General features: G+C 35.9%; 2 protein-coding genes across 3 annotated transcripts in view; one reads left to right on the forward strand and one right to left on the reverse strand.

The window, feature by feature from the left end:
• Window positions 1-2,083, reverse strand: part of LOC118274565 (septin-1) — a 54,091-nt gene extending 52,008 nt beyond the window's left edge. The window contains exon 1 of the mRNA XM_035592130.2: window positions 2,024-2,083. Within this exon, the coding sequence (XP_035448023.1) occupies window positions 2,024-2,068 (45 nt within the window). The 5' untranslated portion in view covers window positions 2,069-2,083. The remainder of the gene's footprint in view (window positions 1-2,023) is intronic.
• Window positions 479-13,908, forward strand: LOC126910605 (cell cycle control protein 50A). Of its 2 annotated transcripts, XM_050696999.1 has the most exons (10): window positions 479-514; window positions 767-857; window positions 940-1,073; window positions 1,278-1,480; window positions 3,266-3,399; window positions 3,824-3,943; window positions 4,232-4,317; window positions 4,786-4,921; window positions 5,508-5,673; window positions 7,260-7,341. In XM_050696999.1, the coding sequence occupies exons 2-10, from the start codon at window positions 803-805 to the stop codon at window positions 7,324-7,326; spliced, it is 1,101 nt and encodes a 366-aa protein (XP_050552956.1). In that variant the 5' UTR covers window positions 479-514; window positions 767-802; the 3' UTR covers window positions 7,327-7,341. The 2 variants fall into 2 exon arrangements, with proteins under 2 accessions (XP_050552956.1, XP_035448030.1); XM_035592137.2 differs by lacking the exons at window positions 479-514; window positions 7,260-7,341 and adding an exon at window positions 9,803-13,908 and having other exon boundaries at window positions 683-857.
• The last annotated feature ends 6,026 nt before the right edge of the window (window positions 13,909-19,934 follow it).

Raw genomic sequence — 19,934 nt, forward strand, 5'->3', positions numbered from 1 at the left:
GAGGTGCACATTAAGGCACGTAATGCCGCTATACAATATACGCCCACTTTTCACCATTTGTTATAAGTCCCATATAATAGGTGGTGAGCCTATTGCCATATACTGGAAACAATTCCACACCGTGCTACTATCGACAAATTTTCGAAAATCCAATAAAAGCCCAGTAATACTTTGCCCGTCCCGGGAATCGAACCCGAGACCCCTTGTTCGGCAGTCGCACTTGCGACCACTCGACCAACGAGGCAATCTATTATAAGAAATATACTTTTTAAAAAACAAACTTTTATTATTTATTCATGAAATTCATTTGAAGAGTATAAATAAATAATATAATAAGTATGTATAAAAGAACATGACAGTCCGCACGTTGGGCCTATCTATGGGTATTAAATAGATTCAGTTATATAGGTATGGCAACACATTTTTGACATTTGCTTACTGTCATGAGTCATGTCATGAAATTATGTTGCCTGCAATACTTCTCCCGATCCCCACTAATACGGGAAAAATAAAGGTAAAAAAGTGATAATATATTAAAATAAAATAAAAAATTGCATTATATTTTCTATCATTTACTCATGCAGATTTATTTCAAGTGAATTATTTTTTTGAAAGCCAGATAAACTAATCGAATTGAAATTCTTATGAACAATAAGCGAAACTTAACGTAGAGCGCTGGTAACCCGTTGGTAAAATACAGTGATATGATTGTGTTGGTGTGATGTGTTCATCGTCGTAAAGTCGTAATCGTAATTTTTAATTTTAGATTGGATCACTTGTGAAATCGTAGACATTGTTTACAATGGCGACGTCCAGTGAAACGTCGGAACAAAACGTGAAATCCAGGCGACCTGCAGGTAAGGAACACTTGGCGCACCTTAAAAGTGGCCTTGTACGTATCGATTTGAGAATTGGACTAATTTACTATTTTGTTTCTAGAATCTGCCTTTAAACAGCAACGTTTGCCTGCCTGGCAGCCTATTCTTACTGCGGGAACAGTCCTGCCAACGTTTTTTGTAATCGGCATTGCGTTTATTCCCGTTGGAATAGGCTTACTCTACTTTTCTGATGAGGTAAACTCAAGTTTATTAAATGTCAAATTAATTTGCTTGTCCATTCACTGAGAATTTAATGTCAACAAAATTACTTGATAAAGTGTTGAAATAAATTCCGTCATATATTTAGCATTTCTTTGACCTAGTATTACATTATTGCATAAAATATGTTTTTGAATATGCATTTCCATGGCTGCTAGTAAACTTGAAACAACTTTTTAGGTAAAAGAACATGTGATAGACTACACACAATGTTTGAAAGAAGGAGAAAACATAACATGTGCGGACTATATCAAACGGACTGCTATGGAACATTGCACTTGCCGCCTGCCATTCAACCTGACAGAGGACTTCAAGGGAGATGTCTACTTTTACTATGGACTTAGCAACTACTATCAAAATCATCGACGATATGTCAAGTCAAGGTATGTTGTAGTATTATTCAGTTCTATGCAATACTTATTATGTTCTCTATACTCATATACATCTATAATCTACTATTCCTCATTGGACTTCTTGTTATTCATCAATATTTATCAGCTCATTACATTAACATAACACACTTTTAGTCCCCAAACGGGTAAGTAGAGTAGAATCGGTATTCGTTTTTTAACATTCTTCTTCTTCATTGATTTCCGATAACTATATCAATCAAAATAGTCTCTACCCTGACCTTCCCAACTAAATTATGTAACTATATACAGAATGTGACATTTAATATTATAGCCATTGACCACAATTACCCTTTACAACCAGCTAGGGTGATATAACAAGCTTTGTTAGGCTCAGTGCCAATTTCTTGCCCTCTCACATAATTTTTTCATTGTTATTTAGGTAACTTGCAATATCACATAATTATATCAGCCGTATATATGTATATGTTAGTGTGATAATTGCATATTAGGACCTTATTGCATTAGGACTTTAGGATCAGTTAGTTATTATGTATTATAATAAGTTAAGCCAACCTTAGAGTTCCTGCATACGATGCCGTCGAAGCGCCGCCGCCGCATAGTTTAGATACGAGTCGCGGGACGGCTGTTTACGCGCCGCCGTGCGTGTTTCCACTGATCCATTCCATTACTGTACCCATAGTATGAGTAAGCTTTACGTTGAACGAAAACGAAATCGCGCGTTCGGCGCTCTGGCCCGTACGAATGTGCGCACGGAATAAACTAAACACTGGAAACAAGCGCGGAGGTTATTGGAGAGCGATAACGCGAATCGCTTGGTGTCCGTTTGTTGTTATGACCACTCAGAGACGATGACGAATTTAGATATCGTCTCGCTAACAAGCGATGCTACTTTATCTAAGTACCTAGACTGGTTGCAGAATTATACAACACATAAGTAGATGGATACAACTTATTTCATCTCCGTCAATCATCCATGACGTCATCAACAAACTGTATAGTATACAGTTTGTTGGTTAGGAAACCTGGCTTGTTTGTTGGGATGTTTGTCTGTCAACCACACTGAAACTACTGAACGAATTTTCAATTCCTGGTTTCACCTTCCGATAGCTATGCGTGTTACATCATTAGATAGGTGATATTGTGCTGAATAAAAGTTACTATGGCGCCGAGTTCCAAAACTTAGTCTGTTCAGAGTTATTCTTTATTAAACATGGTAATTTTATCCAAGTATTAGCCAAGTAATGCTATTTTTGCGTTATAATTACAGTGTGGATGCTAGGAAACTTTGTCATAAGGTAACAAAGTAAGGATTATGATAAAAGAGTAATTTGACCTTGGCTATCACTTGGATTTTTTTGGCATTTATTTATAATTGACATTTGGCTTGTAATAAAGATTATTGCAGTGTTTTTCAATTCCTAAGTTTCCTAGAATCCATAATACGTGTATAAAGCATAAATGCAATTCTGACGCAAGAATAGCGTTACTTGGCAGTAGCCGCAGTAACCATGTTTACTGAACGGACTAAGATTTGGAACTTGGCGCTACAGTAACTTTTATTCAGCTCAAAATTACCTATCCAATGATGTAACACATTTAACTATTGGAGGGTGGGACCAGATTTCATGGCAACTCTGGCATCCTCGTTTGGCATACAGATCGGGTATGAGATGACTTGGGTGATAGGATATTTTTTATTCCATGGGAACGCAGGCGAAGCCGTTGGCAGCACCTAGTGTCCTATAAAATTGAGCTCATATAATTTGTGAACTGAATTTTTATTCCTATTTTTAGAGATGACAGCCAGCTGCTGGGCCGCCTGTCGCCGGTGCCTTCTACCGACTGCTTGCCGTACGCATTTGCTATGGAAGATGGGGTTGAGAAACCTGTGGCCCCGTGTGGTGCTATAGCTAACTCTCTATTCAATGGTATGTATAGACAAAAGCTATTGCAATAAACTTTAGATAATAAATAGCAATGAAAAGACAACCTAAACCAGTTGTGTTAGCTCCCTCTTTTTATCTGAATATTGATGCAAAGGTAATAAACTAACAATGTAAAAAAATGTATAGGTATTAAATAATTTTTACAGATAAAATATAGAGTTGTAAATAATAATGCCTATTGCAAGTGTCACAGTGTCAGTGTGCAAGGTGTAGCGGGTTTGATTTTCATATGGAGCAACTCTTTGTGTGATCCACAAATTCTTGTTTCGGGTCTGGGTGTCATGTGTATATGAACTTGTATGTTTGTAAACGACACAGGAGAAACCCTAAATGTGGAGCAACATTTAATTTTTTTTAAAAGTTTAATTTTTAAATTGATGGAAATAACTTACAAATAATTTTTCAGATACGCTGACGGTATTCTCCCACATCTCGAACTCAAACGTGCCGGTGCTGCGCACAGGGATCGCTTGGGAGTCTGACAAGCAAATCAAGTTTAGGAACCCTCCCGGAGATCTTAAAACAGGTACTTATTATTTCTTAAACCTAATTAAACTAAGTAAATGTTGAGTAAACAAACTAGCTTGTAATTATCCATGTTCCCGGTCACCCAGCTCCACAAAAATGTGAGAAAAGTTCCATCTTTAGTAAGCAAATATGCAGACTAGTCGCAATTGAAATCGCCTTTACTCAGAAACAGTCTCAGTCGCCGAGTTTACATAATGAATTCAAGCTTATGACAGGGTTAGCTCAGTGGCTATTCGGTTTTACTATGAAAGTTAAAAGAATGATAATTTTATTTTATTTATTTCAGCATTCGCAAATTTCACCAAGCCTGAAAATTGGCGAGTCAATGTCTGGGAGTTGGACCCTAACGACACTGAAAACAATGGATTCCAGGTAATTTGTTGATTAGTTATTTCTTTATTAAGAGAAATATTGAAGCGTGAATATTATAGCAACATTATTATGTTGAAGCCAAGTCTAGCAATGGACTGTCACAAGCTGTTTGTAGTAAAATAAATATGTGTAATATTTTTAATGACTGCCTCGTTGGCCGAGTGGTTGCAAGTGCGACTACCGGACAAGTGACATAATTTCTCAGTAGTAGCACGGAGTCTGAAATTGTGGCCGGTATATGGCAATAGGCTCACACCCTATTACATGGAACTTATAACACAATTTTGGGTGTACATTGTATAGCGGCATTACGTGCCGTAATGTGCACCTCTGCCCCCTTCGAGGATAAAAGGCGTGACGTTGCACGTTCTCCGTGTGAGAAGAGGGGTTTGCTCTGCAGTGGCCACGTATAGGCTGATGATGATGAAGCCGTATTTGGCTGATGTGAATGTTGTAATGTTGTTGTAGAACGAGGACCTGATAGTGTGGATGCGCACGGCGGCGCTGCCCACGTTCCGCAAGCTGTACCGGCGCGTCGACCACAAGGAGCTCGGGTACAGCACCGGACTCGCCAAGGGATCCTACGAACTCATCGTAGACTACAGTAAGTTTCCCACAGTATTACCGCTTCAACTATTACGTAATAGTAAACACTGTAAATGGGTGATTCTTCGAAAAAAATTGAATAAAAATGAACGGAGTTAACCCAAAGTTAAGAATTCTACCGATTGGAATACAAAATGTTATTTTCGAAAGAATCCCGGCCCGGGAATCGGACCCGAGACCCCTTGTTCATTGCCATGCCATTAAATATTTTTTTATTTTACTAAAAGATGTATATTTTTTTGAGATTTCGATGTTTGATATACGCGCTTACAGAACGCGTGATAGTACACTTATAGGGCGTCAAACCGTGACACCGAGGTATTTCTTCTCAGAGTCATATGTTAGGAAAATATCAGTCTCGTTAAACTTAACTTCTAAGTTTTTAAACTGGCATGGTCACTAACACTATTATTAGAACTTATGACGGGATATGATCACGGATTAACTGATCATGGCGCTTGCAACAGTGCCGGAATATCGGAAACTCACCAAAGTGAATAAACAGTTCTAATAATAAACTTAACTTCGTTACTTTACCAAAACAAATTATATACTAAACATTTGATTAAATTCTCTTTTCGCAGACTACCCGGTGACTGACTTCGACGGTACCAAGTCGTTCATAATATCGACGACCTCCTTGCTGGGGGGAAAGAATCCGTTCTTGGGCGTGGCCTACGTCGTGGTGGGCACTTTGTGCTTACTGCTGGGCATCGTGCTTCTCGTCATACATGTCAAGTGCTCCAAGAGGTATGTATTACTAGACTTTCTATAAACTGCATGTTTCCAAGTAAAAAAGGTGAAGATAGGTTACGTAATCCATATTCGATCTTCAAAAAACGGCACACTAATACATTAATGAAAACGTTGACAGCACAATGCCATTCTCAAGTGAAATGAGGCTAATTAGCCACATTTTAACGTACCATTTTCTGAGCGCTTGTAACCTATCTACATCTTTTTACCCGACTGCGCCAGAAGGAGGGTTATGTTTTTCGAGTGTATGTATGTATGTATGTATGTATGTATGTATAATTGTTTGGCACGCTCTACAGCCTAAACGGCTTGATGGATTTTGACTTGAGAGGTGTCGTTAGATTCGTATTTACTGTGAGAGTGACACTGGGTATATCAAAATAATAAAAAATCAAAATGGCGGATTTTTGGCGCCAAATTCGAATATTTCTCACTCTCTAGCCTAAACGACTTGATGGATTTTGACTTGAGAGGTGTCGTTAGATTCGTATTTACTGTGAGAGTGACACCGAATATATCAAAATAATAAAAAAAACAAAATGGCGGATTTTTGGCGCCAAATTCGAATATTTCTCACTCTCTAGCCTGGATGGATTTCCGCTTGATAGGTGTCGTTTGATTCGTATTGACTGTGAGAGTGACACTAGATATATCAAAATACAAAAATAATAAAACTAAAAAAAAATAAAAATAAAAAAAGGTAATTTAAAAAACTAAAAAACCCGACTGCGTTTCTTTATAATATTAAAATGAAAAAACCCTAAAACAAGAAAGTCATCGTAAAATTTAAGCAGTCGGGACCCATTCTAGAAAGCCAACCGTATGTACCCATATTTAGAATGGGTCCCGACTGCTTAAATTTTACGATGACTTTCTTGTTTTAGGGTTTTTTCATTTTAATATTATAAAGAAACGCAGTCGGGTTTTTTAGTTTTTTATTATTTATAATATCATCGTTTCTCACGGTGGCCGGTTAATGTGTATGATACACAATTTATGAACAACTACAACACTGCCGTTTCTACTCGTCAACAAAAAATGTTTTTTCTAGGCATAAACATTGCATTTTCTTTTGTTGAAGACTAAAAACGCCAGTGGCGCCGCCATAGTAAACTAAGATGACTTAGTAAATATAAGTCTCTTTGTAAACAATGTCTATTGTCAACAATAATCCCTTTTCATAGTGTAAATAAATTCCACGCTTATATGGGCCCATCCATTAATTACGTCACACGTTAGGGGGAGGGGGTCGACGAAGTGTGACTTTATGTGACAAGGGGGCGGGAGGGGTCTTAAATTTCGTGACGTCACATTTCAATTATTATAATCTAACTGTTAAAACACGAACTTGGAACTATTATCGAAACATTAAAAAAAATCTAGATGTAAAATTATAAAATGTGACGTCACACTAGGGAGGGGGAGGTCTTACGAATGTGACCAATTGTGACAAGGACGGGGGAGGGAGTTAAAAAATGATGAAATTCATGTGAAGTACTTTATGGATGGCCCCTATTGTATTGGTAATAAGGTTCAGGATTAGTTACTAACGGTGTCGTGTAATTGCATGTAAACACCAGACTCTACCCTCCCATGTCCCAATCTTACTTGATTAACGAAGAGCCAGAGAATAATAAGCCGAAGTAAGTTATTTGTTTTATTTTCTATTATTTAGAGAAAGAGTTTGCTATCTTCTTCAACGTCTTGGCGATGTCTGATAGACGAAATTCACACTTATTTCTATTATGTTAAGTGTTGCATTGCTCGTTTTTGGTTTTGTTTTTATTTATTATACTCTCATTAATTGTTTGGACTATAAAATTCAGTTTAAGCAACAATGTGTATTAAATGCTATATGTAAGAGAGTTGTAGATTTTTAGTTTGGTGGTTGAGACAAAGAATTTGTTTTTGGCTGTGGAAAAATCTCAATTTATTCTTCTATACCATTGTCAAACCACTGAAGTCAGCATCGCCATGACATTTAAACTATCTTTTTAGACAGTTTTGCAGTATTTAATCTTCACTTCTTTTCTTGCTCGGGCTAAAACTCATATATTCCTGAACTAGTCTCATTCAATTATTATTATTAATTTAATAATATCAGCGGCTCGCTCCTCTTCCCGTGGGTAGCCATTTTTTTATTCCAGACCATAACTTGCTCCAAATTTCATCCCGATCCCTTCAGCCGTTTTAACGTGATTAAGTAAACGTGATAAACTCATAAACTTCCGCATTCATAATAATTATAATTATCCTGTATAAATGAATCATTATGTTTTTGTAGACTAATCATATCTGTTCATATCTGGCGTAAAATACGTCTGACGTATCATAGGTTGCACTAACGTTCATCGGTTGAGAGTAAACGTAAATGTTTTTCTATACATTTGTCTGTGTTAGCGTCACGCGACCGATAATACGCGACGCATGTTCCATCAGATGTGTACAGACTCTTAACTTTTTTTTGAACTCTGTAAACACTCTAGGACTGTATTAGGTTTGCCTTTACATGGTGTAAACTGTAATCTATTTAGTTACCGATAAAATATAGATAGAGCTACATCACTATTTATCGATAACCTTTACTCAATAGAACAACACTAATAATCTGAGTTCCTAGCCTGAGCATTTAAGAATAGTACTGCTACCATGAAAGTAAATAAATATGTGGAAGGAATATTCTGAAGCTCCGACCATGGGTAGCTCACAATATAAAGCTAAAGTGTATGTACTACCCTAGGACTATTTGATAGTTAGAAGTAGATTATTATTTATTACTATTCATTTAGTTTCCATTTACATAATTATTGTGTAAATATCGACTAGACATTTTCTTTTATTTCTACTAGTGGTCGCCTAGTGGTCGAAATTCGACCATATACGATTTAATTTACAATACCACTTAACATGCGTTCAAGGATAATTTTTATTTAACTGAAACTCAAACAAACTCTTTTATAAAACTCTATTCATATGAGACGTCAGAATATCATCGCAATGTCTATTGATTTTGACGTTTTGTCAAATACGATCAGATACTATGCATGTGTGTGTAATGTTTTATTTATTGATTTAATGTACTTTATAAGCATTATTTTTGAAAAATATTAGCGTTCTCCACTTCTCCTACACATAAACTATAAGTGTACCAAATTTTATGCTCCTACGTCCGCGCAATTTTCGTAAAAAGCGGTCCAAAGTTTTTGCATCACGTATTAATATATAGATTATGGCTTCGTTTTCTTTTATTTATCAAACTATACTATACTAGTTATAACTAATTAATTATTATAGTATGTGACTTACACAATTTTTTTGATAAAATTTATTATTTTTATTATAACTTTCGTGAGACATACTATTTAATTATTATGTTATCGGCTTACTCACGTAACTGTTTGACGAGGAACTTCGTTATTTATAAATTGTGTTTATATTTCAAAATGGCTCATTATTAATCCTTCCTTTCCTTACTACCTTCTAACATGTATACACTTCTATAACATTAGGACGTATTCTGGTGTGAATTTTAACTTATCTTCCTGTATATGAGTTTTCATTATATTTAGATAGTATTACATTGTATTACATACCTTCATCTAATTCATCAAGTTGTTTGTACACAGGATTTGCCTACTAGACATAATTACCATAAATTATGACACATTTTGTGTGCAACTCATTAGTAACCTTTAGTTATATAGTAGCCAAAATCAGCTGACAGTACCCTTCGTACGAGTTTGCTTTATGTTTAACGAAATCTAAACGCGAACGCGTTCACTCTGTTACTCTGATTGGCCAGCTCGAATGAACCAACCAATCAGAGTGCCGAACGCGCTGTCGTTTCGATCTCTAAAACAAACTCAAATTAAGGGTCCTTATTATTGTGTCGCCAATTATTATATACTTTCAGGTTATAAGCTATCTATATGTATATGTCACTAAGGGCCTGTTTCACTACCTTTATACAAGTACCAGATAAATTTATGTGGCATATAATACACAAGATATTCTTTATATAGCGGATATCCAGACATCGTGAAACAGGCCCCAAATCTATAAAGCGATGTAGAGTAAAGAAGCAAACGAACTATTATTATTATTTATATTTTTAATCTTGCAGCACCACCGAGATGATCAACGTGAACCCGCGCACGCCATACTCGTAAACCGTGACGTCATCAGGTGACTTATCGTTATGAGATTATTTATAATTACATTATCTTTCCAAAATACCAAATAAACAGTAAACACTGTTAATTTATGATTATTTTCTACTAAAATTCCAAATTACTACTCTCGATCAAAACTCGCTATTGTTTTTTAAAATCGATATTTTATCGATAGTGTATATCGATAGCGCATGTCATCACCGTCTGTGTAAATTTATCGAATATTGAATTCAAAGTTGTTCAATCTTTTTGGTAATATAAGCCAATATATGTATGTTTTTTGTATATTTGATTGCATTAAAGGGAAAACAAAGTTATCTTAACATATATTATCAAGATATTTCAATTAAACTTATCAATGCACGATTATATGATTGCAGGACGTATACTAATGCTGTTTTAAAACAGTATTTTTATAATAGGTCCCATAATACCAATTTAATCTTATTGCGGAATATCGATATGTTATCTGGACTACTAGACTACGCGATCTCTGGACCAATTCCTTGCTTAGTCAAAGTATTTTTGACCTTCTCAGTAAGAACACAGAGTCCTGAATTAAACGAATGTTTTGTGATTGAGTATTATCGACACGCAAACATCCTTTGTAATATTTGACAACTCGAATCGTTAAGTTGCCTTTAACGATAACAGTTGTCAAAATTAAAGGTTTTAAATTTTACTTGAATGCAATCAGATATAAATATATATTAAACTTGCCTGAATCGAGTCTATAAATAATGTAGAATGCATTAGGTATTTTTATATGTGATAAACTATTGTTATGATTTCGTTAATTTTATGCAATATTAATGTTATTTAATTTAGAAAGGTATGTTAGTTGTGTTGTAGAGAATAACAAAATACATAGACATGTTTAGTATTTATAAATAATGTGTTTATAGTACATTCTTCTTTTATAACCGTCGTATTCAGAGACAGTTAATGGTTATTTAACCCAATACTTAGTAACTTACTGCCACCCTCAGAGACATTTAATGATTACTTAAACTATTATTTAGTAACGATTTTGTTTTGAAAACAATTGCTAAGGAGTGGGTTTATGTAACCATTAAATAAGTCTGAGTACCTACGGCACTTCGGAACAAAACCGTTACTAAGGAATAGTTGTAAGTAATCAGTAAATGTGTCTGAGTACGACCGTAAGCCGTGACATCATGACATCAGACAAGGGAGAATGGAAGATAAACACATGGCTTCTATTTTTCCTGTGTAATACGATCCGGGTCTTTTCAAGGTCAGAGTAAATAGGTACTATCTAAGTCTGTGTGCTCCATCTTCGGCCACGTCTTCGCTTCGGTTTGGCAAAAAGCGGGTTGGTGGCCAAACGCAGACTTATAAAAGCTAAAAATAACATGTCTTTCTGCTGACTCCAGGTAACTTAGAATAAAGCTAGGTTGAAAATTATTTTACCCTTTCAAGGGGAAGATCCCTTACAAACGACCTTAATATAGGGTACAACAAAAAGATTACAAAATTACCATTATCAGCAGATCGTTGCAAAATCTTGTTATTTTATCAAAGAACAGTAAATTTGTATGTTATCAATATTTATACCAATGTAATTGCCACTTTGATAAATCTCTGATAACATTCTTACAATTCGTCAACTGATTAGTGTTTTTTTTTAATATTTGTGAGTTTTTTTTGTTGTGTAGCTGGCATGATAATTGTGATTTTTTCAGCTAATTTGATAATGGAACTTTAATTTGAGTACTTAAATAATTTTCGCCAAGTTATTAAAGGGTCATTATGTTTATTTTTTTTTTTGTAAAATGCTTCCAATACCTGTCAAAGTCAAATCATTTATTCCATTTAAATTAGAAATAGGCACTTTTGAAATGTCAACAAATAAATAAAGTCTGTCAGTCTGTCCATCAGTGAAGCTAGGTGCTCGTTCCAAAGTGTAGCTTCTAATGGAGAAGAACGAGAAAGAAACTCCATTCATTACTCTTTTAAAAAGTCCAGGAAGTCCTAGTTTTGGTTCTAGGTCGGGCAAAACAAGTCCTAAGAATATATTTTTTTGTTTATTAAACAAAATAAAGTTACCTTCATTTATGTTTAAATACATATACACTTGTGCCAATTACTAACTGTGGCTATCTCAGAATAAAAGAAGACGATCTATGTAATATATATTTTCTATCTTGAAATGTCGTTTAAAACTACCAGTTACAGGTCAAACCTTTAACTTTAAGGATTCTAAAGAATATTTATGTACTATGCCGGAGTAAATAGATATTGTACGGAGTCGCGTTTTGTGATACATAGCGAAATATTTCAGAAAAACAAATGAAAATGGATGGAGTACGAATTCGTGTTCCAACTCTATTAAAATTTTTGTTTATAAATCTTTATGATTTTATTTTAAAAAAAATATTTATATATTAAAACTACAAACATATCATATATATCCTATAATAAAAAATACAGTCGATTTGAGAACCTTTACATTTTATACAAGTCGGTTTAAAATCACTCAGTGGAAATATTTTTGTCTTTTCAACATAGGCTCCGTACAATATCTCTATTACTTCAATATATATTTTAGTTTAGTTAAAAAGTGCCTTTATATTATATTATACTATAATTAGATGCTTTGTATCTCTCTGTCGCTACTTATAGTACTGTATCTCACGTTTAAGTATTATGCTATTTATTAATGTAAGGGTCGGTTATAGCTGCGTGAATGCTATGTTTTATTAATATACATATAAACCTTCCTCTTGAATCACTCTATCTAATTAGTAAAACCGCTTCAAAATCTGTTGCGTAGTTTTAAAGATTTAAGCATATATGGGGACAGACATTGAAAATTGACTATGTTTTATGTAATGTATTGATGATGTTCCAATAACAGCCCAAGTTTAGAAGTTCGCTATATTTCTGACATAATAACCAATGTGTTTTCTAAGATTTAAACTTTATTACAAAAGCGTATGGTTGAAGTTCTATTAAAGAAATTCACAATTGTAATCGTTAACAGGGGCTGCACTTGCTTGCATTAATTTAAAACATGCATTCTTACACAACAATTAAACAATATAATACAAAGATATATTTTATCAATAAAATGTAGCATTTACGTAGCTGTTTATAAAATAATAATTATTACTTACTATCATGAAATTCATCACATTCTGATTATTTTTTAATGAAGGAAATGCTTGCACTTTTTAATATTTGTATGTTTTCCCGTCTCATATTGGTAACCGGGTCTATATATGTGTAAGATACCGGGTAGGTACTTAATTTTACATAGCTTCGTTGGGTGGGTGTGTTCAATCCGCGTAAGAAGGTCACAGACTCGGAAGTCTCCGGAGCTGCGGACTACCTAGCGGGTTTACCGGAACTCCGGTTCGAAAGGCAGGAGTAGGAACGGGGTGGTTTTTAGTCAGTAAGAGTCTGACACTCCCTCTCGCCTCGCCTAAGGCGAGAGAAGTCATTGGATGACACTACCTTAAAAAAAGGACTCGGTAGTCTGACAAATTAAATAAGGTGTTGGAATGTTTTTAAAATACCCGGTGTTTGCCAGATTATATGGAGACTATACAGTATACAACACATTATAACATCGGTTTATTGCAAGAAGTCATTATGTGACTTATTCACTATTCTGAGATAAACGGTATTTTAGTTTGAATTAGGTATTGGTTGGTTGTTGATTTGCCCATATTATCCTAAATATAACTACGTTGATGAAATTTGTTTTTGCATTTTGTAGAATGTGTCAAAATAAGTCCACTATAGATAAAAACGTATTGATTTTTTGCAGTAAGCCGATGATAATATCCATGGAAAACTATATATTGACTTCTTAAACCGGTACGTTTACACATTTTTTAGAAAATTTGGTTAACTTTTAAGTTATTTCACGTTTCTAAGCCTATGTAATGAACAATGCATTTAATTCGCTTCACATATTTTGTACTCCACTTGTCTAATACTATATTTAAATAATAATCTTACCTTTGTATGGAAGCACGAAAATTTTTAATGTGAATCTAGAATTAGTTGAATAAATGTTTAGAAAATATTTGCGGGTTTTTTTTTATCATATAAGTAAGTTGGGTCTACCTTTATTAGTAGATTTTTTTGGTCATAATTTTATTTTGCATAACAACGCATGGCAGAAACTTCATTTCGCAGAAAATCATTTGGTATACCATCCTTTGCAATACATTAAATACGCATAATTTAGTAAGTCAGAATCATCTTTAGGCATAAATTGATACGCATAATAATTAAAAGGTAGAACCATCATATTGCAGAATGTTCACTGTCAGAATCGTCTTTTGGCATAAATTTCATAACCATAATAATTAAAAAGTAGAACCATCATATCTCCGAATGTTCACAGTGTGAATCGTCTTTTGGCATACTTTTAATATCCGTAATAATTGAAAGACTCATCTATCACGCAAGCATGCAGCATGCAAGCAGGCTTGCAACAAGCAAGCAAACAAGCATGCAGCGTGCAAGCAAGCAAGCAAGCAAGCAAGCATGCAAGCAAGCATGCAGCATGCAAGCAAGCATGCAGCATGCAAGCAAGCATGCAGCATGCAAGCAAGCATGCAGCATGCAAGCAAGCATGCAGCATGCAAGCAAGCATGCAGCATGCAAGCAAGCATGCAGCATGCAAGCAAGCAAGCAAGCATGCAAGCAAGCATGCAGCATGCAAGCAAGCAAGCATGCAAGCAAGCAAGCAGCATGCAAGCAAGCAAGCAGCATGCAAGCAAGCAAGCAGCCTCAGCAGCGGCGGCTCGCTCATAGCCGCCTGCTCCTCAGCCCGCGGGCCGCCTCGCCCCTCCGCGCCTACGCGATTTTAAATTGCACTCTAGGGGTAGGGCAGACAAGACTACGTGCAGTCGGTTTTGCAGCGATTCGGTTCTGTCACTTCACTAACTTTTATTCTACCATCTTCTTAATATGCCAAGTGAAATTATGCCAAACAATCGTCGCTCTAAATAAACGTTATGTGAAACAAAATTATGCAAAATTAAGCTTAGCCAAACGTAATTATGCCAAATAAAATTCTACCATCTTAAAAGTATGCCTTTGTAAATTCGGACATATAAACATTCGGCAAAACAATAATTATATTAAACAATTTTTATGCCATATGTATATTCGTTTAAAGAAGATTCTGCCAGGTGTGTTATGCCAAACAAATTTCGGAGCATTAAAATTCTGCCAGATAGAGGGAACCCAAGTAAGTTTTATTGTGTATTTGCACAGAAGATCCTCATTAGGCCGCGTTTCCATTGACGCGGAGCGGGGCGGAGAAGAGCGGTGAAGAGCGGTGAAAAGTGGTCAGTGTTTCCACTGACGCGGAGCTGGGCGGAAAAGAGCGGTGAAAAATGGTCAGCGGAGTGGAGTGAGGCGGAGCGGAGCATACTTTTGGAATCATATTGAGAGATTTACCATGTCTAAATACAATAGACCCTTTATCGATCAAATATCGCAATCGATATTTTTATTTAGAGTTTATTGTTTTTTATATGATATATTAAACGAAATAAGATTTACAAACACAGTTAATTTTGTCATTAATAAACGATATTTCGACATGAAAATAAAACTAAAAGAAAGTATTTTCTCAATTGAAAGTTATGATTTACTCGAATATCAATTATCATTAACGACTATTTGAGTAACGACTGTTTAAGAAAATTTAAAACATCAATATAACATTGAAAATAAATATATTTTTGTTTGATAAGTAATTTGTTTCGTAGTAATCGATTTAAAAAAAATCGATTAAACAACACCCTCACACACGCTACTTGGACATCCCTTTTTGGTTACTTCGTGAATCTTCGTGCTTATTCGGCAATACTCGGTACTCGGTACCGCACTGCGCTGCTCCGCACAGCACCGCCCCGCTGTCGCACCGCATCGTCTCGCTGTATATTTGTATGAATATCCGCTCAGTTCTGCTCCGCCCCGCTCAGTTCTGCTCCGCCCCGCTCATGCTGTTTCCATTGAAGCGGTGCGGAGATTTCGAGCATAGTGATTGGTCAATTCGTGCACCGCTAAGCTCCTCTCCGCCCCGCTCCGCGTCAATGGAAACGCGGCCTTAGCCTAGTTGACAGCTACTGCTAAACATGGGCGTCTCCTCGAACGCCATAAAGTTCGATCTTCGGGTTTTCGCATCCAATCACTGTACCCTTAGTACAAGTTAGCTTTACGTTGAACGAGGCAGGGTTGTTTCATTCGCGCCGACCAAAGAAAACGCCAAACGCGCTCTCGTTTCGTTTTCGTTTAACGTAAGTATACTCGTACTAAGGGTACAGCACTGCAAATCAATCGTTCATGGAAAATGCACATGCAACATGCAATCTTATCCTATATTTTTTTGTTATTTTCATGTGATTAATCAACTTTAAGTATTATTTTTTAATGTACGTTTGGGGAAAAAGGGGAAAAAAGAATTATCCGATCAATCTGGATTACGAAAATTTTGTTCACGATTTAATTATTTATATTTATCTGGCGTTTGTGGACTATGAGAAAGCCTTCGATTCAATCGAAACCTGGGCGGTGCTGCAGTCTCTCCAGCGGTGCCACATCGACTATAGATACATCGAGGTTTTGAAGTGTTTGTATAACAACGCCACCATGCGCATCCGACTCCAGGAAGAGACTACGAGGCCAATCCAGTTGCGGAAGGGCGTGAGACAGGGAGACGTTATATCTCCGAAACTGTTCACGAACGCACTGGAGGACGTTTTTAAGCTCTTGGACTGGAGCGGACGCGGCATCAACATTAATGGCGAATACATCACTCATCTCCGTTTCGCCGATGACATAGTCGTAATGGCAGAGTCGCTGGAAGAGCTGAACACCATGCTCAGCGACCTCAATACCGTTTCCCAACAGGTGGGCCTTAAAATGAACATGGACAAGACGAAAATCATGTCAAATGTCCATGTTGCACCTATACCGGTTGTCGTTGGGAACGATATACTCGAAGTTGTAGACCACTACACATACCTGGGTCAGATCATCCAGCTAGGTAGGTCCAACTTCGAGAAAGAGGTCGCTCGAAGAATCCAACTCGGATGGGCAGCATTTGGGAAGTTGCATGAAGTCTTCTCGTCAAAAATCCCGCAGTGTCTGAAGACCAGGATGTACAACCAGTGTGTGTTGCCAGTGATGACGTACGGTACCGAGACATGGTCCCTAACTGCTGGCCTTTTAGAAAGGCTCAGAGTCGCCCAGCGCGCGATGGAGAGAGCTATGCTCGGAGTATCTTTGCGCGACAAAATCCGAAATATGGAAATTCGCCAAAGAACAAGAGTTACAGACATAGCTCTCAAAATATGCAGGCTGAAGTGGCAATGGGCAGGCCACGTCGCTCGGAGGACTGATGGCCGCTGGGCCAGGAAGGTGACTGAGTGGCGACCGCGGACCGGAAGACGCAGCGTGGGCAGACCTCCCACTAGGTGGACCGACGACATCGTCAGAGTGGCGGGGAGCCAGTGGATGCAGGTGGCGGCTTGTCGTTCTACGTGGAGGACCAAGGGGGAGGCCTTTGTTCAGCAGTGGACGTCTCTCGGCTGATGATGATGATGATTTATCTAAATCAGTAACGAGTCATGCGCTCAACATTAATTTTAACTACATACCTACGTCAAGACTGTAGGGGTTTTACCTGTTGGTATACTATTTTTTTGTGGGAGATTCGTCTTAAATAGACTATACGAGGATGCTCGATAAGTTTCAAGTCACACCGGGGCCCATAATCATGAATAACGTGCATAAATGACCAGTATTAATAGCAATAAAGTATTGAGTATTCCATAAAATTACGATTTGTAGATTGGTATGTGAAAAGGTCATTTTAACTTTAAATAAAAATATTAAACATGTTTTATGTTTTTACAGTAAAGAACATAAATGCAGTAGTCAATTAGTTGTTGATGGTTCGTGTTATCTCTATTATCTTTGGCATTACGAAGTAAGTAGGTAGTGCTTACTTCAGGTGATTGTGAACAATTAAAAAGGTTTCAGAGTAATTAAAGCATTAAAGTGTAAGCATAAGTGCACAATAATTAATAGATTATCGCTTTAATTAAGATTATAATAATTATGCTGCAATCAGTGTACCTACTTATACAAATTCGAAGAAGGTATGTATTAACATATTTGATAGATATCTTTTTATACATAGGTATGTAGTACTCATATTTATTTATATTATTGACTGCCTCGTTGGTCGAGTGGTCGCAAGTAAGACTGCCGGGCAAGGGGGTCTCGGGTTCGATTCCCGGGTCGGTATATGCTCTTCTGGGCTTTTTTTGGGCTTTCCGAAAATTTCTCAGTAACTAATAGCACGGAATGCGGATAGCACGGATTGTGTCCAGTATATGGGAATAGACTCAGTCCCCTATTACATGGGACTATTATAACACATATTATGGTGAAAAGTGGGTGTACATTGTACAGTGCATTACGCTCCGTAATGCGCACCTCTGCCTACCTCTTCGGAGAAAGGCGTGACGATACGAGTTAAATAAACATTAAGTTTATTACCATTTTAATATCTAATACCTACTGCATTTAAAACTAAATATATAAACACTAGCTTTTGCCCGCGACTTCGTTCGCGTGGAATAGTGACTTCCGGCAAATTTTTGGTTTTAACCACATAGTTCCCATAGCTATAGGCTGATGATGATGATGATGATGATGATGAGTTCCCGATCTCGCGGGATCTCTTCAAAAATGAGATGTGGAAGATATTCCAGGGAACTCTTCAAAAATCAACATAATGAGCTCTGCGTTTGAATTTAATAGATGTATACTCACTTAGGGCATTGAAAAAATAGTTTAAAAACGGACTTTAACTAAAGAAATATTATAATCTTTCCGAACTTAAGATGAAAACTAACTTAAAACTAAAGAAAGCTACGAATTACGAATTTATAACATTTAAAAAAGAAATTATATTCGAACCTATCCTTTATGCTATAATAACCAAGCTTAAACTAAATAATTTAAAAGAAACGACTTAAATCTAATCTAATTAATTTATAAATTAGACTTACAATTTTATTAAAAAAACTAACTACAGTAACTACTAATAATCGATATCAAACTAAACCTACGTTAAAAAGTTTAACCAGAAAACCAGGAAAACCCAACAAATAAACTTATTAATTGACAAATACAACGAAACTAATTTAGAATATACGAAACAGCAGGACCACTACAGACAAATAATCATACGACTGATAATACACTTTTTCTACGATAGTACCGAAGCGCTCGGCCGATACCCAACCAAATGAATGTAACGAAACCATAGCGCAATCTATTTCGATCCCAACGCCATCTATCGAGGATAAAGACAACTTGGATTATTTATTTATACTCCGTTCGGGCATTTTCTTTGTACTAAAAGTTTAATTATATTGATATAATTTTTTTCATACCTTTTTACTATTTGTTAACTTTTTTCGATGAATTAAAACAATAACATGAACCGAAGTCGTGTAACGATCGACATAGAATTATCTATACTCCGTTAGAGCGTTTTCTTTGTACTAAAAGTTGTATTATGTTATATTTTTCATTGCTTTTTACTATTTTGTAAAAACAAATTTCCAATGAATTAAAACAATAACACGAACTGAACAATTGTAATTACACCATTGCGCGATCAACGCCATCTATCTACGGAGTATAGGAACAGCCCGACATTGTTCAATTCCGTACTATAAGTACGAAATTGAACAATAGATGGCGCTGTATTATATATTATATTTTATTTTTATTTTTGGTGGGGAGGTCTCTCCTTCTCGGGTTTGACCCGGTGAAAATAAGCATCGCGTCCCGCGACCCGCAGGAAAAACCTAAATAATAATATAATATTTTATTTTATTTTTATTTTTATTTTTATTTTATTTTTATTTTATTTTTATTTTATTTTTATTTTATTTTTATTTTATTTTTATTTTATTTTTATTTTATTTTTATTTTTATTTTATTTTTATTTTATTTTTATTTTATTTTTATTTTATTTTTATTTTTATTTTATTTTTATTTTATTTTTAT

Source organism: Spodoptera frugiperda, chromosome 11 (genome assembly GCF_023101765.2).
Source record: "Spodoptera frugiperda isolate SF20-4 chromosome 11, AGI-APGP_CSIRO_Sfru_2.0, whole genome shotgun sequence".
NCBI classification, from domain to species: domain Eukaryota; kingdom Metazoa; phylum Arthropoda; class Insecta; order Lepidoptera; family Noctuidae; genus Spodoptera; species Spodoptera frugiperda.